Source organism: Falco rusticolus, chromosome 12 (assembly GCF_015220075.1).
Source record: "Falco rusticolus isolate bFalRus1 chromosome 12, bFalRus1.pri, whole genome shotgun sequence".
Lineage (NCBI taxonomy): Eukaryota > Metazoa > Chordata > Aves > Falconiformes > Falconidae > Falco > Falco rusticolus.
This window is the reverse complement of record NC_051198.1, coordinates 28,782,129-28,803,917: the sequence shown is the minus strand read 5'-3', so window position 1 is coordinate 28,803,917 and position 21,789 is coordinate 28,782,129. Positions and strand designations below refer to the sequence as shown.

The following is a 21,789-nucleotide window of genomic DNA, read 5'->3' as shown; positions in this document are numbered from 1 at the left end:
TCTTGCATAAATTCGGATCAAAGTACGTACAAGAAGTTTTATTTAGTGTTAAGAGTGGAAGCACTCCAAAGAAGTGTCCAAATATGTTCCCCTGTGAAAATAAAAATTAGGAGTTTTTAACTGAACAATCACAGTTAACTTTTTTGGAGGTGTTACTGCCTCGGTCATTGCTCAAGATGGACTTGCCGAGGGGAGAAGTCAGAACCCTGAGCGGCAGGGCTCCTGCCTTGCTTGTCACTGGGGCTCTGATCTTAGTACCATTGTGGAGAATTAAAGACTGTGCTTCGTATGAGTTAAGATACGTAGGAGTGAGTACTTCCCAATTAGTTGCCTCCACCAGAATAGAAATCCACATACTATTCATTCTGCCCGTGAGCCTGGAAGACATCCCTGTATGTCTTCTTCATGCTTCTGGGAAAGATGGCAAGTTGACCCAGCTGCTAGTTAATTCACAACATTTTACTAAAGTATTGGAACAATTTTACTGTCCCTTGTTTAAGGTCTCATAACTATAGTTTCTCTAAATATTTTCCATGCTTTTGTTAGTATTTATTTACGCTAGCACAAATGAATAGCTTGAATAGGCTCCAAGCGACACTCTGTAATAACCAGGTTTTCAATCCTTGTGTTGCATTGTTTGCCATCGCTACACTTGCTCTTGTTTATCAAGCTGTTTGCTTGATGGGTCATGCTGGCAACAAAAACACTGCAGAGCTGAACATCTCCCTATCGGGTAAGATAGCTGTCTGTTCCATGCCCAGGTGAGAAGTGTCACTTAGGCTTGGCACATAAGAGTATTTCACAGTCAAGGCTGTTATTTTTTTAATGCTGGTGCTTCTGTGTTCAACTTTGTGGCTGTGCTTGTGATGTTTTTTCTTAACTTCAGCATGCCTTGTAGTCATGCCAGAAAAAGACTTAATTTTCTTGAGGCTGTACTGTTTGGCTGCAAAGTGTCCCAGGCTGTATTGTTTTAATGCAAAGTGTCCTAGTATGTAAAGATACGCTGTGCTTTGGTTATTTGGGAGTACTGAGAGTTTCAGCAGTATGTTTACTTTTGTAAGACATGGGGAGAAACCTCAAACTGATGAGGAAGAGAGAGAAATGAAATGTCATAAGCACCTGTTTTTGATGAGTCCATGTTTTATAATTTCCCCAATAAAGATATCACTTCCACTTGCCGTGAACTCATTAAAGGTGTTTCAAGAGCTGTGATGTACATGCTTTCTCACATACATCCTTAGCCAATTGTCCAGGTACTTCACTTACGAGCATATTTCATGGCTTGAAGATGAGCTCTTCTAGCTTATCTTTCTGTGGTATTAGTATGCTAATAAGAAATAGCAGTTTCTTTCCAGGAATTCTGTGGTTTTGTATAATCTTTTTCCCGAAAGGTCAGGGCACTTAGTAAAAGGGGGAATATGCCAGGGTGTGTTCGTACTTGGAAATGAGAACTCTAGATCACCTTGGAAGTAAAATTCTTGTAGTTAGAGGGGGGGGGGGAAAGGGCAAAAAAAAAATATCCTTATAATGAATTGCTAGAATTCAATGAATTAAATCTGTCTGGCCCTAAAGAATAGTCTAGATACAACTGATATTAAACAAGTTCCATGACTACTGAAAACTGCTATGAGAAGATTTCTGATTTCGTTATTTCTGGTAGCTTGCTCTGCACAGCTGAATCTTTGTTGGATATGATTTACCTAGTGCAAAGACTGAGTCATTGCGTTTCCTCTTCGATTCCTTTGTTGTTGTTACTCTTTTAAGGGTGAGAGGGGATACCAGTAAGTAACGTTCTCTAGACTGCCTTGTCACCTGTCTCCTTTATTCTTCAACATGATAGTTTTAGTGTAGGTTAGGGTATTCTATATCTTCTGGCCTCTCATCCTTGAGGTATAAGCAGCGTAGTTTCCTTAACTATCCAAACAATTTTTTGCTTCAGTGATCAGTTTGTTGTTCTGTCTTTTTGTTCCTTTCTGCTATCACTTTGCAGATTTTAAGGCAGTTTTGTAGCAACATAGTGGTACTGAATCTGAGACTGGAAGTGGTCAGTTGGTCTATAACAATGCCTGTAAAATAGCTCTTGTGATGCTTTCCTTCTTGCCTCCCCATTTTTTCCTAATAGCTCTTGTTAAGCTAGAGCATCGCTCACAACTGTAAAATCTAGTAGTCCCTGAATAGCTGTAATGGGTTATTTCCCTGACTGGGTCACTTGCTGTTCTGTAATTATTTCATGGATACTTTATTCTTGGATTGCCTAGCATCTATGTGTCTGCCACAGCACGTCTATTTAATGAATCTGCAACTGCCAAATGCATTTGCAGCTGACTTCAAACTCATTCTTACTGTAACATTGACTTGGTTCTTGTGATGGGAAATACAACACTTATTAAATCACTTTAAATTCTTTTTTATAAGCTCCTTTTAGTTCTGGCAAACTTTATTAAAAACTGAGACTCTGTTTCAAATGAGCTACAATTTAAAATAATACAAAGCTAAAAATCTAAAAATCTTAGTCTTAGATGTTGCTTTTTTCCATTTGTCTTCTGGCAGCTTAGGCAAGTATTGCCTAAGTGCTGGCAGATAACGTCCCTGGTTGCTTCAACATTTAATTATTTAGCTTCTTATACTGTTGATTTGTTATAGGCTAAAATGATCATGCTAAATGTTCGTGCAAAACATTGTTATTCATTTGTCGGTAGCACTGGGTCCTTTGCATCTAAATGCAAAACTCTTTACAAGAATCAAGTGTCGCTTATGCCTTCCTCTGTGTTTGAGGGACCAAAGCCATTCAGCTTTAACAAGAAACATGAGTTGCTTTATTATACTATATTGCTAAAAGCTTTTCTGGCTTTGAGAACACTTAAGTTTGAAGAAAAATGTTGTGTGTTTTATAGAATCAGATTCAGTAGCCCTGGAACCAGAAGCAACGTATCTGCATCAGCCTGTTGCTTTGCATGGGCTGAGAATCCCTGCTGAGACACGAAGCTTTATTAGTTCAAGTACAGATCATCTAACTCAGCTGTGCATCTTCTCAGGCAAGGCTTGCATCTATGCACAGCACCATCCAGATGGGTGAAGGCAGTGTTTATACTGTGAAAATGCAGGGCTCTGTCAGAAATAGCTTTGCAGACCTGGATCGACTTAAAGCCCTGAGGATGATGACCCTTTGGAGTTCTGTCAGGAGAGAGGTTTCCCTTTGTAGCTGGTGGAAAGAATTACAGAGCTGAAGATGGGGTTAAAGCTACAGTTCTTAACACTGGTTTGTAACGTAATCTTAGAAATATCCAGATATGCTGTTGACTGATCCTACTGGTAAGCTGTGCAAAAGAGATTTGAAGACTGTTCTCTAGAAGGCTCCGAAAAGCACAGCAAAACTTCATCTCTTTCTGTAAGGTCTTGGAACAGAAATAGTAGTAGAGGGGCGGTCATTTGGCAATGTGTGTTTTTTGGCTGTATTGCTTTAGGTTCCATCTTCACCAAAACATAACAGGTTGAGAACAGGATTTCATGTCCAGAAATGGAACAAATGCAAATAAACTGTTTCTTCTTCTTCTACTGGGAATGAAACATATGTAAATTTTCTGCAGAACTACTGCATTTTTCTTCTTTTGCTTTGAAGCCTGCCAGGTAACCAATCTATTGTTTCCACTATGCTTACCTCGGAAAGCAGCCAGCCTGTAAGCATAACTCACTAGAAAACCATTTATGCGGCTTTTAAAGTTGTTACAAATGTGATTATTTGCTGATGTGTAGGTATGCTTCTAGAGTGCTGTGTATTCCTGATACAAAGGCAGCCCTGCAAAATTTCAAGTTCTCTAAAGTATGGCATTTTCCAATTAAGTGGCTAGAAAATTTTTAATGTTATTTGCAAATGTTGTGCTTTTTTCTTTGATATTTGTCTTGGAAATATATTTTAAAAGCCTGAGGCAGTTGCACAGACTCAAAGGCTTGGCAGAGTTATATGCCATTTATAACAGCAATTTATCTATCATTATTAAAAAAAAGTGACATACGTTTGTCTGTAGGCACTGTTCTCTATTTCTCATGTAAGTACTGTTTAGCCAGAATGACTTACATGGTAGGGAAATGAAGATAAGTCTCAAGTTTTTCTTTTCAGTCCTTTAAAAATTTGGAGAGTCGATAAAATCCATAATCTGATCTTGCAGTTGATTGAGGTGGAGACTCACTGGCTTCAGTAAGTTTGCTGTTGGGATTTTTAGCATGGGGCCTGCTAAAGTTTTATAGCATGTAAAGTGCTACTGAGAAAAGGAATAAAGTAGTTCAGCAATTTTCATTGTTTTACAGATCATGGCTGTCATGGTATAAAAGAAACAAAACCCCCAAAGCCATGCTGTAATACTACCCATCCAGAATCAAATTCATTTGTAGCATACATTATAAATGGAAAAGGAGGAATTATTTGCCTTAATATGTTATGTTCTAGAACTGAGAGAGGCTTTTGTAAAGGTTGGTCACAAATACAAAGCTTTCACTGAAACTTTCTCCAGGTTGGGTACCGTGCTTTAGACCTCTGAAAGTCTGCTTTTACATCCCCCGTTTTCTTCTCATAATCACGTTCTTTGGAATAACATGAGAGCGTAAGTTTTCTGTCATGCTCTTACTATCCTGGTGATGGTTGGTGGTTTTCATAGCTTGTTGAACAGGGTGTTTGAATTTTGTTCATATGTGTCTCCTGTATTTCTCTTGACTTTGTTAACCTGATGGGAAAATTCTGTCTTGATGAGGGTAGAAAAGCCATTAGGAGTTTCGCTACACAGAATGTATCCTTACACAGAAGAGAGGTGTGAGTTACTGTTCTGTACGTAGGCTGAGAAAAGAGTTTAGCTTGGAAATTGTGAACACAGCAAAGTTTTAAGAACCTTGGAAACTGAACATTTCTTTAAGTCATGCATTTGTGATCTGTTGCATGCGGTGCATATTGGTAACTTGAAAAGCTTTCACGACTCTTGGGGAGTGATTTTGGTTCAGTGCCAGTGGCAGAGATTTTAGGATACTGCACTGAACACTCTGCTAGTTTTGTCTTGGAGTAACTGATCTTCAGCACGAAGTCCTTGATTTCTGCTACCCAGCAGAGGATTTTATTGTGAAATAGGTACTTCTGAAATCATAAATGCCACCCCCCCCGCCAAGAATAGCAGTGAACTGAAGTGCTGGGGTGCTTTTTTGGGGGGGCGAGAGAATAATTGATCTGTTGGTTTGTTTGTAACATCTCCAATTACAAAGTGGAACTTTCTATCAGTTTTTCATCATTTTCACTTGGATTTGTTATTTAAGTTGGTCAGCTGTTGTAGACTTAAAACCAGAGGACTTAGATTTGCCAGTTGTTGGCCACAAGTAGCTTCTTTTTGTAAAGTAGACTGGGCTTGGAGCTGACTTGCAAGTTTTACATAATGTACCTAATAAAACTCCAAAACTGACCCCTGCTCCATGTTTCTTGCAAGGTTATGTGTGTGTTTGGGTTTTTTCTGGTTGTTTTTTTTTTTTGGTTTGTTTGTTTTTTTTTTTTTTTCTCAGTTATTTAAAGATAGGGGATGGGGGGAATACAACAGCTGTTCTTCATCTGTCAAACCTATTTTTGAGGACTTGTCAGCCAGGGCACTCTTTTTGTATTGGTTGCTGTTTAATACAGGCTTGAGGGATAGCACAGAGAACAACTATGTGCATGGAAAGGCATGAAGTAATTAAAAATTACTTGTATCTGTGCAACATGCATAGTAAAAATTGAGGTAGCTTTTGGTAGAAAAAGCTCTTGTGCAGTTCTTCCTAGAGCAGCTCAAATTTGTCAGTTTATCTAGATTTTCTGAATATTGTAAGGAATGAGAGCAAGCTACTTTTCCATAAATCATTCTTTTTTTTTTTTTCGGGAAGCAGCTGTAGCTGTTGCTTGATACCCTCTTACAAATTACTTGACATACCTTAGCTCATGCTCTCATTCAAGCGTTATTGGTCTAATGGTTGTCTGGAGCAACAGTGGAAAGAGTACAGGTAAACAAGAGTGAAAAAGCATCAGACTGATTTGATGCCTATACACTGACTGAATTATCTGCTTACAGTATCTAAAGGTTGTATTGCAAAGAATCTCAGCCAGGTTTTTTTGCATTTGGAAAGACACAATTACTTGGAAGAGCAAATTAAAAATTCTATTAATTTTTTTATTGAATTACAATAGTCAGATTAAGTCTTTGCAAATGAAAGAGATAATAAATTGTAAGATGCAGCAATAATCATATTTTATTGGTAATATTTACGGAAATTACTCATTAAGTATTGCACTTTTTGTGCATGTGTAAGGTAATACCTGCTATACTATTAAAGAGGGTCACGGATGTGGTTTGTGATGATAATTATCTTTTATTACCCTATCCTATATTATGATACACATGTTAACCCTCTTAAATTTCATTTAAAAAAAATCTCATTTTTTAAATGCAAGAATTGACTGTTGAAACTACTTCCCTTTTGTTCAAGTGCCTGCTTCTTCACATTTTTTTTCTATAAGTGATCTGTGTTGTATTTGTGTGTTCCTTAAAATACTGAAGTGCCCGAGAGAAGGATCAGAAATAAAATGTAGTTTCATAAAGAGGTCTCTGGAGACTGATGGAGCTTCTTGCCTGTATCATGTGGGCTACTGATTAGAGTGAATATCTGTGCAAATTAATAATTCAGCTTCTTCCTGTCTTTGCTTCCCATATAACCTCTGCTATTTCTGCAGTTCTTTTAACTGAGGCACAAATGAAATGTTACATGGCCACAGAGATGGGGTGAGTTGTAGATCTGGAAATACAATTGAGTCATTCTACAAAAGCTCGCTGTAAGCAATTTTCTTTTTAAAATATGGTACTACATAGAAACTAGTTTCTTGCTCTTGAGTGCAAGAATTGGTAAAAATTTCCTTTGTAATGTTGTTATGGGGGAAAAAAACCCAAACCACTCATAAAATACTCCCAACAGAAAAGCCTGGTGATTTGTTGGACTTGAAACATTCTGCTAGCATGTGTCATTTCCACTGGTCTGCCTGGCTGACGCCTTGTCATTTGGCCACCTGCTCGGTGGCTGCTGAGAGCCCTGCATTATGTGCCTTGCAAGCCAGGAAGGATTGTCCAGCTGCTTGCTCTCCTGTCTAGATGATTTTGTTTAGTAACCTTAAAAACTAGTGAACAAGTAAAAGTTTGAGTCATTCGTTTGATGGCTTGTTTGATGGACACCTGGGAAGCTGGCAATTTTGTTTCCCTCTTGCCCATCTACTTGAAGTCCAATTCACCCAGATGAAAGGTGTTAAAAATCGTTGTGAGAATTGCAACTGTGCTTCTGACTTGGAAATTATGTTTCAGAATGCAAAATTGAATATGGGTGCTGGAACTTCCAGCTCACCTCTTCCATTTGCCGTGCTTAGAGGAAATGCAGAACTCAATTAAGTCGGTTCCCGGTTAACTGCTGGCTTTCTTTGCAGAACTCTAAGAGAAAAGGTATCATTGGCTGTCTGTGTCAGTTTCTGCTTGATTTTAATTGAAGATAATGTTTACCTTTTCTACTGGTAATTGACTGAAAGAAGAATTAAACCCAGTGCCTAGTATTCCCTGTTCAGTTCTTGAAGACTAATGAACAGTTTTATTGTGCATGCTGATTGAATGGAAACATACTGACCGGCAATAATACAATGTTGTTTTATTGGCACTAATGAGCATTTCTTTATTTTTTCAGTAGTGTAATAAAACCTGATTTGCTGACTGCATAATACCAAGTGCTTAAAAGACTCTAGTTATCAGGCAGCTGCCTTTGTTTGTCAGGTAGTATTGCTTAATTCCTGAACCTGGAAGATGAATTAACCTGTTTGTACAAGACCTTTGAATTAGCCAGGAACTGTTAAGGAAACATGAAGCATGTGGTGAGTCTTGACTACTGTGAAATTTTTAGACCTTTAATTTTAGAAACTTAGGAAAAAAAAAAAAAAAGAAACTTTTTGTTTCTTACCAGATAAACTGATTTTGCATCCTTTGCCCACTTATAAGCCATAGAAGCAGTTGTGAGGAAAAGCTAGTTTTGTTGTAGAGAACAGGCTGTGGAAAACCTTTTGAAATAGTCATCCTAACAAGCTGTGGTTTGTCTGTCATTCCAGCTACATCTTGCATAAAAGCAAGTAGATAAGCGAAACAAGACAAAATCTGATCACAAGCCTCTGTTTTATGTTATTATGCAAACACTATGTTTGCAAAGAATATTGAACTATTTTCAAGTAAATATTTTAACAAAGATGAAGTTTACCAAAATGCCACTGTTTTGGAAAGTAATTTGTGCCATTGTAGCCAAGAATTTTTAAAACTTAAGTGTAAAACATAAATTATATTTTAAGAATTACTGTTTCCCGTTACCTGGAGACAGAGCATGTTTTCCTTCTGCTATGGCAACGAGAACATGTGAAGTACAGTCCCTCAATAACTTGGAGTTCTGCCACAAAATAGATGAAGAACTACCCAGTATGAGGGTGCTGTCTTTCTCACGGTTTGCAACTTTCAGCCTGGATCTTATGATTTTGACTCTCACCCCACAGCTCTGACCCACACAGCAAATGGAAAGTGGCTTTAAGATGCATAAAGGTTGTAATAATACATGTAAAATCTAGTGTTGAGGGCGATTGCTGCATAAGAAAGAGATGGTTGTCAGCAGCAGTGAGGAAATACTTTGTACTTTGAAAATGCTTGGGGTCTGTTATTCAGACCTTCTGTTGAATCCTGTAATTCATTTCTTGGGTGTCTCATCTCTTACATGAATCAGCTCCAGTTTTCTTTGTTTTGAGATTTTTCACATTTATTTTTGACCATTTTACAAGTCCTCATTAAGTACTCCTTTCCCTTTGAGATTGTTTGGGGTTTTTATTTTTAATTGTCTTTTGAAGTTGCAGGCAGGTATTTTGCATTGTAGCTGTTACTTCTCTTGTTGAATGCCTGTCTTTGATGGGGGATGGCTGATAGACATGTAAAGAAACTTCGTTCCTAAGCTGGGTGGTTAAGGGGCTGAGAGACGTAGAAGGATGTTCCCAGTTGTCTTCGGTAGTGGGTGTCTGGGAATTCCCCAGGTGACCAACACCGTGGTAAACTGCATGCAACAGCCCTGGGAGTGCCAGTACAAGTGGACAGCAGCGTGCAGAGCCTGGCGGGGCAGGACTCGAGAGCTGATCCCGTGTGCCAGCCATGCAGCCTTCGGCATTACGGCTTTCCTTTTCAGCAGCGTGGATGGCCGCTTGGATGGAGCCTGCTGCGCTTCACCTGCCCAAATGATCTGGTATGGCGAGGGGGAGAACAGGGTGTTGCTGCATCAGGATGGGAGATGTGGGATGCAGGGCTGGGAGAGGGGTGGCTGTTGGGAAGGGGAAAAAAACCCAAAAAGCTGAGCAAAGACGAGCAAAGAGATCGTTAGGCAAGTTGCAGCACTGTGTGAGCACAGCTGTCCTGCTTCAGAGCTAGGGCAATTGCCAAACCCTGCCGAAGCTTTAGTAGAACACAAGGTTGTGACTAATTATCTCATCTGACCAGAGCTGGCTGTGTACGCTTTACAAGCCTGGGCAGTGTCCTCCCAGGTGAGGAGGTGCTGGGACCGCTTGGGTCTGAGAGGGCACGTGGCTCCAGCAGCGCAGCTGGTCTGGCCGGTGTGCTGGACCCAGGCTGGGGCTGCAGCCTCCTCCTAGCCCTGCCTGCACCACAGGGCACGTGGGCTTGGCAGCCCAGGCACCCAGCAGCTTCTGTGGGGAGCATCCATCCATCCTTGACTGCTGGCTAGAGTGAGAGTATGCAAATGTTTCTCAACTGACATGTATGGGCAGATGCATCTTAAATCATGTAATCTCTTGACCAGGCTGTAACTCCACCCACAAATGAAAACAAATGGGTCCAGTGTGTTTCACCTTGTTACTACAAAGAGCTTGCTGAGCACTGTTCGCAGGTGGCCAGCTGGATGGTTATTCTCTGCTGTGAGTTCTTCACCTTATCACAGGTTTTTATTTTGCAGTTTTGCTCAAACCCATTAAGAGGGAGTTGGTTTTCTGTTTTCCTACCTGTTTGCGTGGTATGTGCTTTTATCGTGGTGGAGGTAATTCAGACCTAAAACCTATCCATTATTCTAGATAAATACATGTGTACGTATGTAAAGATATAATGCATTATATATAAGCAATAAGCAAAATATGGTATGTATCACACTTAAGAAACGTGGCTGGAAGAGAAATAAATGACATCAACTGAAAACACACATGGTATCTTTTGTGTCTAGAAATAAATGCCACAGTGTTCAACCCAGTGGAATGCAGTATAACATATGTCTATACTGTAATGTTGAAGAAGATACTGCTGAGGTAGAGATTGAAGAAGAGAAACTTCAGAACTTCCCCAGGTCTTTTCCATAGCTTAGATACTTTCATCTAAAAAAAAAAAGTTCACAAGACAGTCTTTCACATAAAATACACAAAAAAAATTTAATTTCTTAAACGTTTTCCTCTGTGCTATAATTCGAGGGAAGGACCAGTGTGAACTGTGAAAAGCTTGACCTGTAGATAACTGACCTACATTGCTTTCCTAAGAGTAGGAGGATGACAGAGCGAGGTCTTCTCCCATGAATGCTGTGGTTACCTGTGTGCAGTAGTCAAGGATATGGAAGCGGAACGTGCACCTTGGTGTTGTCTGGCAGCCACCTGGAGCCAGGGTGTCTGGCTGGTGGCCGTCATTGCATCTGACTAATGACAAGTGGCTCTCAGCAGCCTCACAGAGGACCAGAGCAGCTGGCTGAAGCTAAAAAACCTCATGTTTTGTGTCTGCTAGTGTGTTTTACCTGTCTGAAAGCTGTCCCTAGATGTTTCCAGTTGTTTTGTTGTGTGTGTTCCTCAAAAAATGCTTGATTAGCTCAAGCACATTGAATTTTAATTGTCTGCTGCCTTTTGCACTAGATGTCAAGACTTGACACCTCAGCAGAAGGCCTTATCTTCTAGTCTGCTGCATGTAGTGCTTTGCTTCCCCCTCCTTCCCCTTCTGTTGTTTCTATCCTTCTCTGTTTCTTTTTTTTTTTTTTTTTTTTCTTTTGTGCTCTCCTACCTTTATTTTGGACTTTCCCCACATGGGTTTGCAGTAATAAATACAAGGAGGCAGTTGGTGTGTTGTTTCTTCAGTGCAGTGCTCTTCAGAGTTCCTTGATATGTCAAAATTGATGTATCTTAGTGCATGCATATGTGGACAGCTGGCTCTTTAGTTCCTGCTTTTGGCAGGAGAGAGAGGGCTTTGTACTCCAGGATGTAAATGATGTGTATTTGTCTGAATTAAAATTTCATTGTGTTAAAACCTTTCTGATACAGCTATCAGCAAACACTTGTATTTAATGTTACTTTTTTTGCTGTGCTGCAGAAGTTGGGCTAAGTACAGCTTCCTATATCCTTCTTACATTAACACATTTCCATAGCCTCTTCTCTTGGCCTTCCTCCAAATATGTACGGTTTAGGAAATTGTTTAAACCTAAAAGTATCCCAAAATAGGGCTACTTTTTTTTTTTTGTTACTTGTCAGCATGAAGTAGCAGAGTCAAGTTCATGTGCTAGCACCACTAGTGTTGCCATTTCTTGACTTTCAAATACTTTGCTGTGCAAACATTATTGCTATGGATGTTGCACAAAACATGCCTGAGATAAATCGTGTATGTTACAGTACACAAGGCCTAATGGATTACTTTTCCATTGCTCATTTTAAAATTAAAAACACCAGCTTCCTGTTTTTCTTGTCCTGAAGTTCTGTCTATCTGAGCTCTTACAATTTCTAAAATAGCCTGTCAAAAAAAGGAATTCAGTAAAGTGACTGAAAAGTGACTTCTACTTAACCTTTGATTTTATAAACAATTGGTTGAGTCCTAAATAGATGAAAACAGCCTATTTTTAGGCCCTAATTTAGAGAATTGATATTTCCACATTTGCTTTGTCATAGCTGGTAGTAGTTGCTAAATTGTGAAAGCTTGTAGCTATTACAAATGCTTTGGAGGACTGCTGAGTGTTCTGCTGTAATGCATTAAGAAGGTTTGTGTACTGTACATTTCAATTTATAATAAGGAACTCAACCTGATAGCACAGACGTTGAGATATTTCAAGTCTAGACTATGTCTTAAAAACCAAAGGCTGTTGCTTTTTGGTGGAGTAGGTTGGAAAATAACTGATAAGGACAGTTGAAGTACAGCAGACTTCAAAAAGTCACAAAATCTCTAAGCCAGGGTGAGTCGGGATGTTTCAGCTGCTGCTTCCCAGCCCTGCTGTGATGAAAAGGGAACTGCTGTTTGAAATGGCTGATCAGGCTTGCGTGGTTTCTGAAGGAGGTTGCACGTAGACCCTTGTTAGCTGGAGAAGATGAGTTTCTGCAACACTGTGTTTAGCAAGAAGAAACAGAAACGGAAGGTTCGCCGTCTTCAGAAAATGCTAACATTAGTACTTTGCCAATGAGAAAGATAACGGCTGAAAAGTTTAATGTAACAGTAGTTCTCTTACACAGCTCTTTTGTACCTTCGGATAATAAAAACAGCTTGCTGTTTTAGATTTTGGAATGGAAATACGTACTGTATTAAGTGGGAAAAATTATGATGTAGCTGATGCTTTTGACCCGTTTAGTATCCCAATGCTCCTTAAAAATCACTGTGTTTATAAAGTCACTTGCTTAGAGCTGCTTGTGGGATAGGACATTTTGGTTGTGTTTACTGTCATTGTGATATTAGCTATGGCAGAAAAAGAAGGAATATTACTAACTCAAACTGGACTTGTGGACTTGAAGAATTATGTAGCTGCTCTCAGTTTATCTCTCTAACATAACGCCAACTTTCTTTTTCAGAGCCATGGTGTCATGGAAAGGAATATACTTTGTACTTGCACTATTCTCGGGAAGTTTTTTTGGAAGTATATTCATGCTCGGTCCTTTTCTACCTTTGATGTTTATCTCACCGGCCTGGTATCGCTGGATCACCGATTGTGTTGTGGCCACTTGGCTCACGCTGCCAGTGGTAAGTTGCAGTCTGAGCCAAGTTTTGTGTAACTGTTTGTAATCCCACGATTTAGTTTGTTCTCTGACGCTTTTGATTTACTTTTTTGTTGAAGTTTTAAATGCTTTTCTCAAAACAGACCTTAATACATTTACTATCTGTAGAGACTTTGGTTTTAGCTTGGTGTTGCATATTATATGGTGCCTCTCTACAGTCCCCCTCTTCTTCCAGTTTAATTTATATGTAATCTAAACTGTGTCTTAATTGTACTCTTGAAAAGGCCTTTTCATGACATCTCCATCCAGTGTCAGTTAGATGCCAATCAGAGAAGAGTCGATGAAGCACTAGTAAGCAGGAGGATTTTTTTACATTAGAAACTTCCTAAATGAGTCATCTTAAACTCTTCCTTTCGATTGTGCTCCAACTATCTAATTAGGAAAATTATTCACTGTCTGATACATTGTTGCTGACCTTCACTGTTCTCTTAATCCTCTTAGAATTTAGTCCTTGTAGCTGAATTAGAGATAAATGATTTCAGGTGAAAAACAAGAACTGTCCCTTGAAATTAAGTCTTCTTCACTTATAATGCATCAAATTTATAGCTATATGAGTCTGGAAATCAATAACAAAGCTCTTCCTTGAATTGTTCCTGAGGAAAGGTGGTATGAATGGGACCCGTGTCTTCATCTATTCTCTAAAAATCAAGGGACCTTGTCCCTCTAGGCCTTTAAAGGTTTGTTTAACTTTTTCTGATGCTGTATTGCTGTGCAGAAATACATATCTTGTGGCATAAACAAAGATTTATCTTTATTACATATTGAATAGTTTCTGCTTTCTCTGTTTCTGTCTTGTGTGTTTTAAAGGGGTGCCAGCTGTTTCATGTTCTAAAAATTTTGTCCTTTTCGTCATTACTAAATGCAATAAAATTAGGAGAGACAAAATAATTACCAGCAAAGGGAATAGAGGGATTGTTATTTTTTGTCGTGGTAAAATTTACCTAAGTACTGACAGGTTCACAAAGTTGACCCTTTCTCTGTTTGTCTTCCAATTTTTCTAAAATTGCAAAGTCCCCAACATGAAAAACTAGTCTTTTATTTGATTAGCTGCCTAGGCTTTATAATTCTGAGTTATTACAACTAGTTTGTGATAACCTTTGCAGTCTAGAAGTTTGATTTCAGCCCACACTGGACCTAAACCAGAATAATTTGAATATTTTTGTGGAAAGGATTCTGTCTTGTAAGGACCTTGGGGGTTTAGATTCAGGAAAGGGATCTCCAAAATTTTGAATCCACCTTTTTTGAGGCTCAGACATCACCTGCGTTAGTTTTCTGTCCTTACACTTCCTATATTCTTAATTAGGACAAGCAAGTACCTGGGTTTGAGTCTCCAAATAATAAACTAACTTTGGACCAGGTGGACTCCCAACAGGGAATCTCTCAACCTGACCTCTGTCATGTAAGAAACTTCCACCTTCCTCACTCCTCTCCACGTACTCGAAATTTCCTTTCTAGCAGAGTCAGCAGGATGGGATAGTGGAGGTGGGTCTTAACTCTTTCAGTTTAGTTTGGCTTATGCTAGCATTAGGGTTTGTATGTATGTATGAACGGGACACATGTTTATTATTATGCTTAACTGGATATTAAATATGTAATACAGTTCTTACTAAACTATCAAAAAAGGCTGCTTCTCTCTTTTCTGAAAAGAAGGTCACTGTTTACCATTTGGAGCTATGTGACCTGTTCTGCTTTTGCAGTGGTCCATAGTTATTCTTGATAACAACACCTTTTGCCAGAACTATAGTAAGCTGAGTTAATAATAGTATTAATATTTGGCATGTATAATTCTTTTCATCCTGAGATCTCAAGTCATTTGTGACTGAGAATGTATTTCCAGTTTTACAGGTGACTTAAGCTGAGAAATTTATGTTCTTTGAGGTTCTGTGGCACAGCGGTGGCAGAAAGGTGAACAGAACAGAAAGTTGTTTTACTTCCTAGAGCTCTGTTTAAATCCCCAGACTTTGCCCTTTTTCTGCATTTTTCTAAGAGAGGAATGGGGAAGAGGAGGTAAGGGGGTAATTTGAAGTGCTTCAGATTTTTTTAATGTTAAGGCCAAATGTTAAGTTTATTCCTCTCCAATGTCCAATCGTGATTTGGTAGTTTCTTTTTCTGTGCTGGGTTGGAAAGTGTCCTGCCAGTGGCCCTGACCTTAGGGCCTCAAGTCATACCTCTAGGTGATATCTGCTGTCTGCCTCTTCTGTGGGAATTTGTACCTTTCCGCTGTGTTTCCACTAGGCATTAAAGGGTTATAAGGTGCTAGCATTCGGTTATCCAGATTTTTGAATTATTTGCCTGGTCCTGGTCTGCTGCTGTAACTAACCAGCACTCCTCCATATGCTGCTTCCCTGCGTGATTTGGTAATGTCACGGGCCAGAAACCGTTTTTAATAGGCGATATGGATGTGGTGTGAACACAGCCAGAGTATGCTGGTGGGCTCTGATATACATCTATCTGAGCTGTATGTTTATGGTCCAGCTGCCCAGGTTATGACACCAGGCTCTTAAATGTCCTGTGTAGTTCTTGACTGCTTTTTTCTTCTGATAAACCACTGACCTGTGATTTATAACTTGACCCTTCAGAGCCACATACAGCAGCGGGTAAAGCAAGAAACATACTGCATAGGTCAACTTAGAGCATCACTGGCTGTTTAGGCAAAATGGAGAAAGCTGTTCGCCCAGCCTCTTGCTTGTGTCCTTCCAAGCGTGAGGCTTATTCCATCCCTTGGGATGGCACTTCATAGGTGACTGTGTACCACCACTTGGTGGTTGATGCTTTTTTGCTAATTGTGGGGTGGAGACCCAGGCTTCACGGTGGTGCTGCAGAGCTGTACAGACCTAGGTCTGCATCCCTGTCCTGTGTTCAAGCTTCTTTGGGATTTCTCTCTCGGCTGCTCTTTCTGCCATTAGTTTCTGGCCGTTTTTGCAGGTAGAAGTCAAGCACAAATGTGTTGACCGTTTGGACTCAAGCAGAAAGCAAGACAGCTTCTGATGTCTTCCTGGCCATGGCAATAGTGAGCAACAGATTGTTTCTGCAGCCAGTTGCTCCTTAGATTACCTACCAGGTTATTATCTATACTGATTCCCTTTTATTCCTACATGATAGTATTCTGGGAAAACTGGGGAAAGGTAAGGTTAACGTTGGACTTTGACTGTAAAGAGTGCATTTTAAGAAGTGCTGTTTAATTGTTGTCCATTAAACAGCTGACTGTTGCTGTAGAAAAGCTGAATTGTTTGTTAGAAAACAGTCTCAAGTTTGCTTACCAGTGATAACGTGAGTGAATAAGTGAAATGACAGAATTAAAATTAATTTTTATTGCTAATGGACTGATGCTTTTCCTCTGGGAGTAAAGCCATAATATTGAGATATTATTTCTAGGCCTTGCTGGAAATGGTGTTTGGTGCCAAGGTGGTTGTCACTGGTGACGGATTTGTTCCTGGAGAAAGGAGTGTCATTATCATGAACCATCGCACGCGAATGGACTGGATGTTCCTGTGGAACTGCCTGCTGCGATACAGCTACCTCAGACTTGAGAAAATCTGTCTCAAATCCAGTCTCAAAAGCATTCCGGGATTTGGTAGGTCACTAAACCCTTTAATTTAAAAGGAAAATGTGTTTAAATTTTCTCCAGCACTGTTCATACCCTGTTAAACGACCTAAGTTTAAATTCTGTTTCAGTAGTTTTAAAAAAGCTTGTGTAAAATATATGGCATATTGAGTGATTAAACCATAAATCTCCCGGAGGATGCCTGGATTACATGCTTAAGCATTTCTTTTTAAAGATACTACATTTTCTTTATGCTTCTAGGTGAAAATGTCTCTGCTTTATGTACTGAAAGCATTTTTCAAAATTATGAAAAAAAAGTTTTTGACTCTTTTCGAAGTCTCTTTCAACACTTTGTTTTTGGTGCTATTTCACTCCATGTTGCAAATGTTCTCATCAAGCTTCTTTCTTCATTATCCAACTTATACTATTGAGAAGATTAAAAAAACCCTGAAAAAACAACCCTATAGGCAATTGCAAAGTTCATGGTTAGTTTTATTAACTGTAGTTTTAAACTGAACTTGGTTACACAAAATATGTTGTACAGGATTTGGAATAATCAGTATTTATAGTGATGTAGGCTGGAAATGGATCTGAGTTGCACATACTTGGAGAAATAATTTCAGATCGGCCAAAAATTGCCGCACAAATGGTTTCTGAATAAATAGACAGACTTATCTGAGATAAAAAACATCTCTCTGCATTTTATTTATCTCTTAGATTTATTTGCTGTTTTATAGAAAACTAGCTTGGGCAGGATATGCATCAACTTTATGATGTCAAAAGAGTAACCTTATTTATGGTTCCCTTTTGTCAGGCCATTTATCTGAACGGATAATTTTGGCAGGATTCCATACTGAGGAACTCTCGTACTGTTGGTGCTGTTATTGCATTCACTTGCTGGGCCTTTAGTCTTCTTAAGTGAGAGCTGCAACTAGGTAACACAGGGGTTTTTTCCCCTAACAGTCAAACATTAAGGTCAATTTTACTTGACAAAAGACATCTCTTTTAACGGTACAGGAAATGAGAAAATATATTTAGATAAATGTTTTATCTTCATAATACAGCAGAGATGTTTTGAAATCTTGGCATCAGCTGTGTATGCGACTTTTTAAAGCTGAGATGGAAGATAGAATCAGGAATTATAGTCTGGTAAGATTCGTAGGCTTATGTCTTCAAAAGTGGCATGTATTTTGTTTGTAACAAAACATTTGTACATGTGCTTGTAAACGCCTTTTATAAAATTGGAAGGTCGTGGATGGATGCTATATTATGCTTCACCAAATTCAGTTCCTGAAAAGGTGTTAGGAGTTTTTTAGAAGTTTTGTTTATTTATTTGCTTGCTTCAGTTCTCAGTTCTGTGCATAAACTGAGCATGTCTAATAGATTTGATGAATAGGCTGAGGAAGCTGGAGCTGTGGCAGGTCAGTATTAGCAGACCACGATGCCATCATTGTTCATAGGCTGATAGAGTAATGGGGTGTGATGGTAGAGGTGGCACAGGCAGACATTCACCTCGGTTGTTAGTGTTACAGGGTGACAATTTCTGGCAGTAGAGTCGGTGCCTGGATCTGTAGTGTTATAAACCATTATTACTGTGCCAGATCCATATGTACCCTCCACAATATATGGGCTTTGAGTGCACTGCTTGCAGTGTTGTGAATTACAGCTTGTTTTTTAGTAAACCATTACTGTTGTGTTATTAATTGCAGGAGAGGGATTCAGCTAAACTACATACTTCACTCAAGCCATAATTTGATGGCCTAAGGTCATGAATGATCCGCTTCTGTTCTACCATAGTGTATCTAAAAAGAGGTCTTAGAAATACTTGGCCTCCTTGTTCAGTCAGGCTGTGTTTTGGGTGGCAGATTCTTGCAAATATATTCTCTATAGCCACATAATTAGGGGACAGTGGGAAAGTGAGACTATTGGATTGAATGAAGATTGATGGAAGAAGATTAATCTGTATGAAATTTGGTGGGGCAGTGATGGAGTAGAGAATGGTGTCTAAAGAGGACAACCCTGAATCTCATCAGTAAAGAGCAGAATTTCTCCTGCTTCCCTCTAATGGCCCTGCTCTGTTATGTGATAGACCTTTAAACGGCGTTTGTCAGATTTTGGTTTTGTTTTTTGAATTGTCCTGTGTTTTTTACATAAAAAAATTGTTTATTTTATGAGCTTGTAAAAGTGAGAAGATATCTTGGAAGACAACTGGACAGTTTCAGTGCACTGCATATATAGAATTGATACTTCAGATGTTGATAATTTAAGGTATAATACTTGTGGAAATTAAACCAGCTACTTTCACCATGCCTTTCATTTTTATCTTTTCATATATTTATATGAATTAGTTGTATATATCAAAAGTGTAGGATTATAGAAGTATTGATATATTGGCTAAATGTAACTTCTAAGAAATCTTTACCTAATGGTAATCCGCTTTGAGTTTGAGAAATACTTGAATGAATATACTATGTTGCTTTCTGTGTAAATTTTTTTCTGATCTTTCAAGGTCTTTTTTTTAACAAGCATTTAATTTAAAATTGTGTAAGATAAGGTTTATAATGCAACCCTTTCATTTCCATGTTTCTGAAAACCTTACAAGTATTATGCATAGCACCTTTGTTGTCATAAGTACTTTCTCATTTGGGGTGTAAAAATAAGTCTATGAGAGATTATACTAATCCAAGTGATAATATGGTAGGTGAAGGGCAAAGCTTGGAATGGAAATAGATCCAGAGTCCTTGTTGCCCCCTTTGTAGGTTAGAAGTGTAGAGATATCAGATTTAATGAGTCAGTATTCCAAGTAGGCAGTTATTTTCTACTTAATTACAACTAAAATCAGAGGAGTCAGTGTTTCAAGGAGATGCACTGAGTCATTTATCTGGTTCTTAAGTTATTAATTCTTTGCATTCCAGTGTATGAAAAAAACCTTCAAATTGATTAAAGGTGAGCCTTGAAAAAAGAAGCCCATAGAAAAACAGATGGTCTTTTCTTCCTGGAACTGTAGCTTTGGCTTGATAAATTGTGTGCAGTAAAGTTTTCAAAAAGAGGTATTACATTTCAGTAATCTCAATTTCAGAAACATTCTTCCAACGTTTCAGTACAGCTTGCCAAAGTTGGCGTCTCGAGGGAGCACTTCTCTGCTCTTAGCTGTTGCTGCAGTTTCTCATCTGACATCATCAGAAACTACTGACACATTCTGCAGTGTCAGTTTTCAAGGAGAATTTCTAATGGCATTGACAGTTTCCTGCGTACTTGGACAAGATAGGACTTCTCTATAGTACTTGTAATAGATATATACAATTTATATTCTTGCCTACTCTCAGTTAATAAGGAATAGCATTGGAAGCAATACACCTTATGGTGCACTTGTGTTCAGCACATGCTATGGAGTACATGCTGTTTGAGTAGGTACAAAGGAACATAGACACAGTAGTGTCAGGTGACCACATAATGACTAGAAGATAGTTGCATGGTTTGAATTTGTTTCTTAATAGTTGCATTTATAAAAGTTTTGTTGTGACATGAACCAGTAAGACTTCACTGGAAATTAGTTTGTGTTTTAATTATGGACAGTTTGCGTATGTGTGATGGGCTTGCAGTAATATTTGGGTTTTAGTGGTTAAAAGTGCCTCGACATCTACATGAAAAATAAATTAAAATTTGGGTTTAACTTGAGCACTCTCAGATAAATTGATGGAAAAATGGGAGGGTAACCAAAGGGATTAGTGTCAGTGTATGGCTGCTATATGTGAGATGATATTAATCCTGATTTTGCTTAATGCAGATGGAAGAGATAAATAACACCATAATTCAATGTATGCAAGTGTTGCAGGCACCATTGATGGATGTATCTTGAAGATGTACATTTTTGAAAAGGCTCACTGAGACTGTGAAAGCAAAGAATTGTAACTGGTGCAGACTGGGGCAAGAACACGTATGGCAAGGATAAGGTGATGAAGGAAAAAGAGGAGAATAAGCAAAGCTGGCAAACCTGCAGCACGTAGGAGCAGAGATAACTGAGTAACTCTGTCCAGATCTTAAGCTCTGTATTCAAGTTATTGTGTGGTTAGTGTTGCTCTTGAAAGAGACTGCAGGATGTAGGAGCTTTTTAGTTGTCACTCGTCTGATCACTTGTGTCATAGCTTTCAAAGGCTCAAGTTAGGTTTGGCCCTTGTTCTTTTAAGTGCTGGGGAAAAAAAATAATCAAGACTTGTGCTCTATTTCAGCGCTGGGCATAGCCCCACCAATCTTTTACTGCATGTCAGTTGATCCATTATAGCTGTCCATGTGTGCGAGCTTTGCCTGAAGCAAGCTCAAAGTAATTTGAGTCATCTTAGTTTTCAATGAAGCAGGGCAAACAACTCAAATTATCCTGCCTTTGCCACGGGCTAAGAGCATGCACACCGACAGCTATGATGGATCAGCTACCATGAAGTAAGATATTGGTGTCGCTAAGCCTAGAAAATTTTAGCACTTAACTCAATTGGAGTATGGTTAAAGCAGCCCACTACGGGGAGTCTGTACGCATTTACAACTGGCGTGGAGTGTTTGTGCTGCCACAGCTACTTCTGTAGGGAGGGATATAAATGCATCACCAGAAGTGTCTCGGTTCAGGTTATAGCTGGATTTGCATTCAAATTCTTATCGGTAGAGCATATTGGTTTAAAAAATTAAGTGTAACCTGCTGAACTTTCTAGTATAGCTTATGTCTCAAGTATCTTTGTTATGTTAAAACAAGCTGAAATGAGAGTTTTGAGGAGCTGTGACATTTTGTCTTCTAGCAATTCAATTATGAGCTGCCAGACTTAATTACCTTGGAGTTGTTATCCTACGTGATTTTTAAAGTAGAAGTTGAAAAGTATGCTCTCTAATGGAAAGCACAATTGTTATTCCACCAGTTGTTCATGATGAAGACTCTCTTGAAGAAGTTGTAAATGTGAGGAGAGGATTATTACTTTGAAGCAAAAATGCATCTTAATTTGACTGTGACTCTACATGCATTTTTTTGTGGGGAAGACAAGACTTAGGTGCCTGTTTCCCAGCTTGGCCCTTCCAGGAGGGGCATAATAGGAATATTTTCAGAAGTATACCACAGAAATTCTCCCAGCTCTGTTGGGGGGCAGGAATAATACTAAGCCTGTCTTGCATTAAGACCATCCTTATACTTTCTATATAA

At 38.9% G+C, this 21,789-nt stretch overlaps 1 protein-coding gene across 6 annotated transcripts in view; it reads left to right on the top strand.

The window, feature by feature from the left end:
* The window catches only part of LCLAT1 (lysocardiolipin acyltransferase 1), a 116,969-nt gene that overhangs the window by 27,542 nt on the left and 67,638 nt on the right, over positions 1 to 21,789 (top strand). For 4 of the 6 annotated variants that reach the window (XM_037405102.1, XM_037405098.1, XM_037405101.1 and 1 more), the window contains 2 exons: positions 12,863 to 13,031; positions 16,442 to 16,640. In XM_037405102.1, the coding sequence (XP_037260999.1) occupies positions 12,867 to 13,031; positions 16,442 to 16,640 (364 nt within the window). In that variant the 5' untranslated portion in view covers positions 12,863 to 12,866. Of the gene's footprint in view, positions 1 to 12,862; positions 13,032 to 14,376; positions 14,466 to 16,441; positions 16,641 to 21,789 lie in introns of those variants that run through there. The other 2 variants (XM_037405104.1, XM_037405103.1) reach the window with 2 other exon arrangements.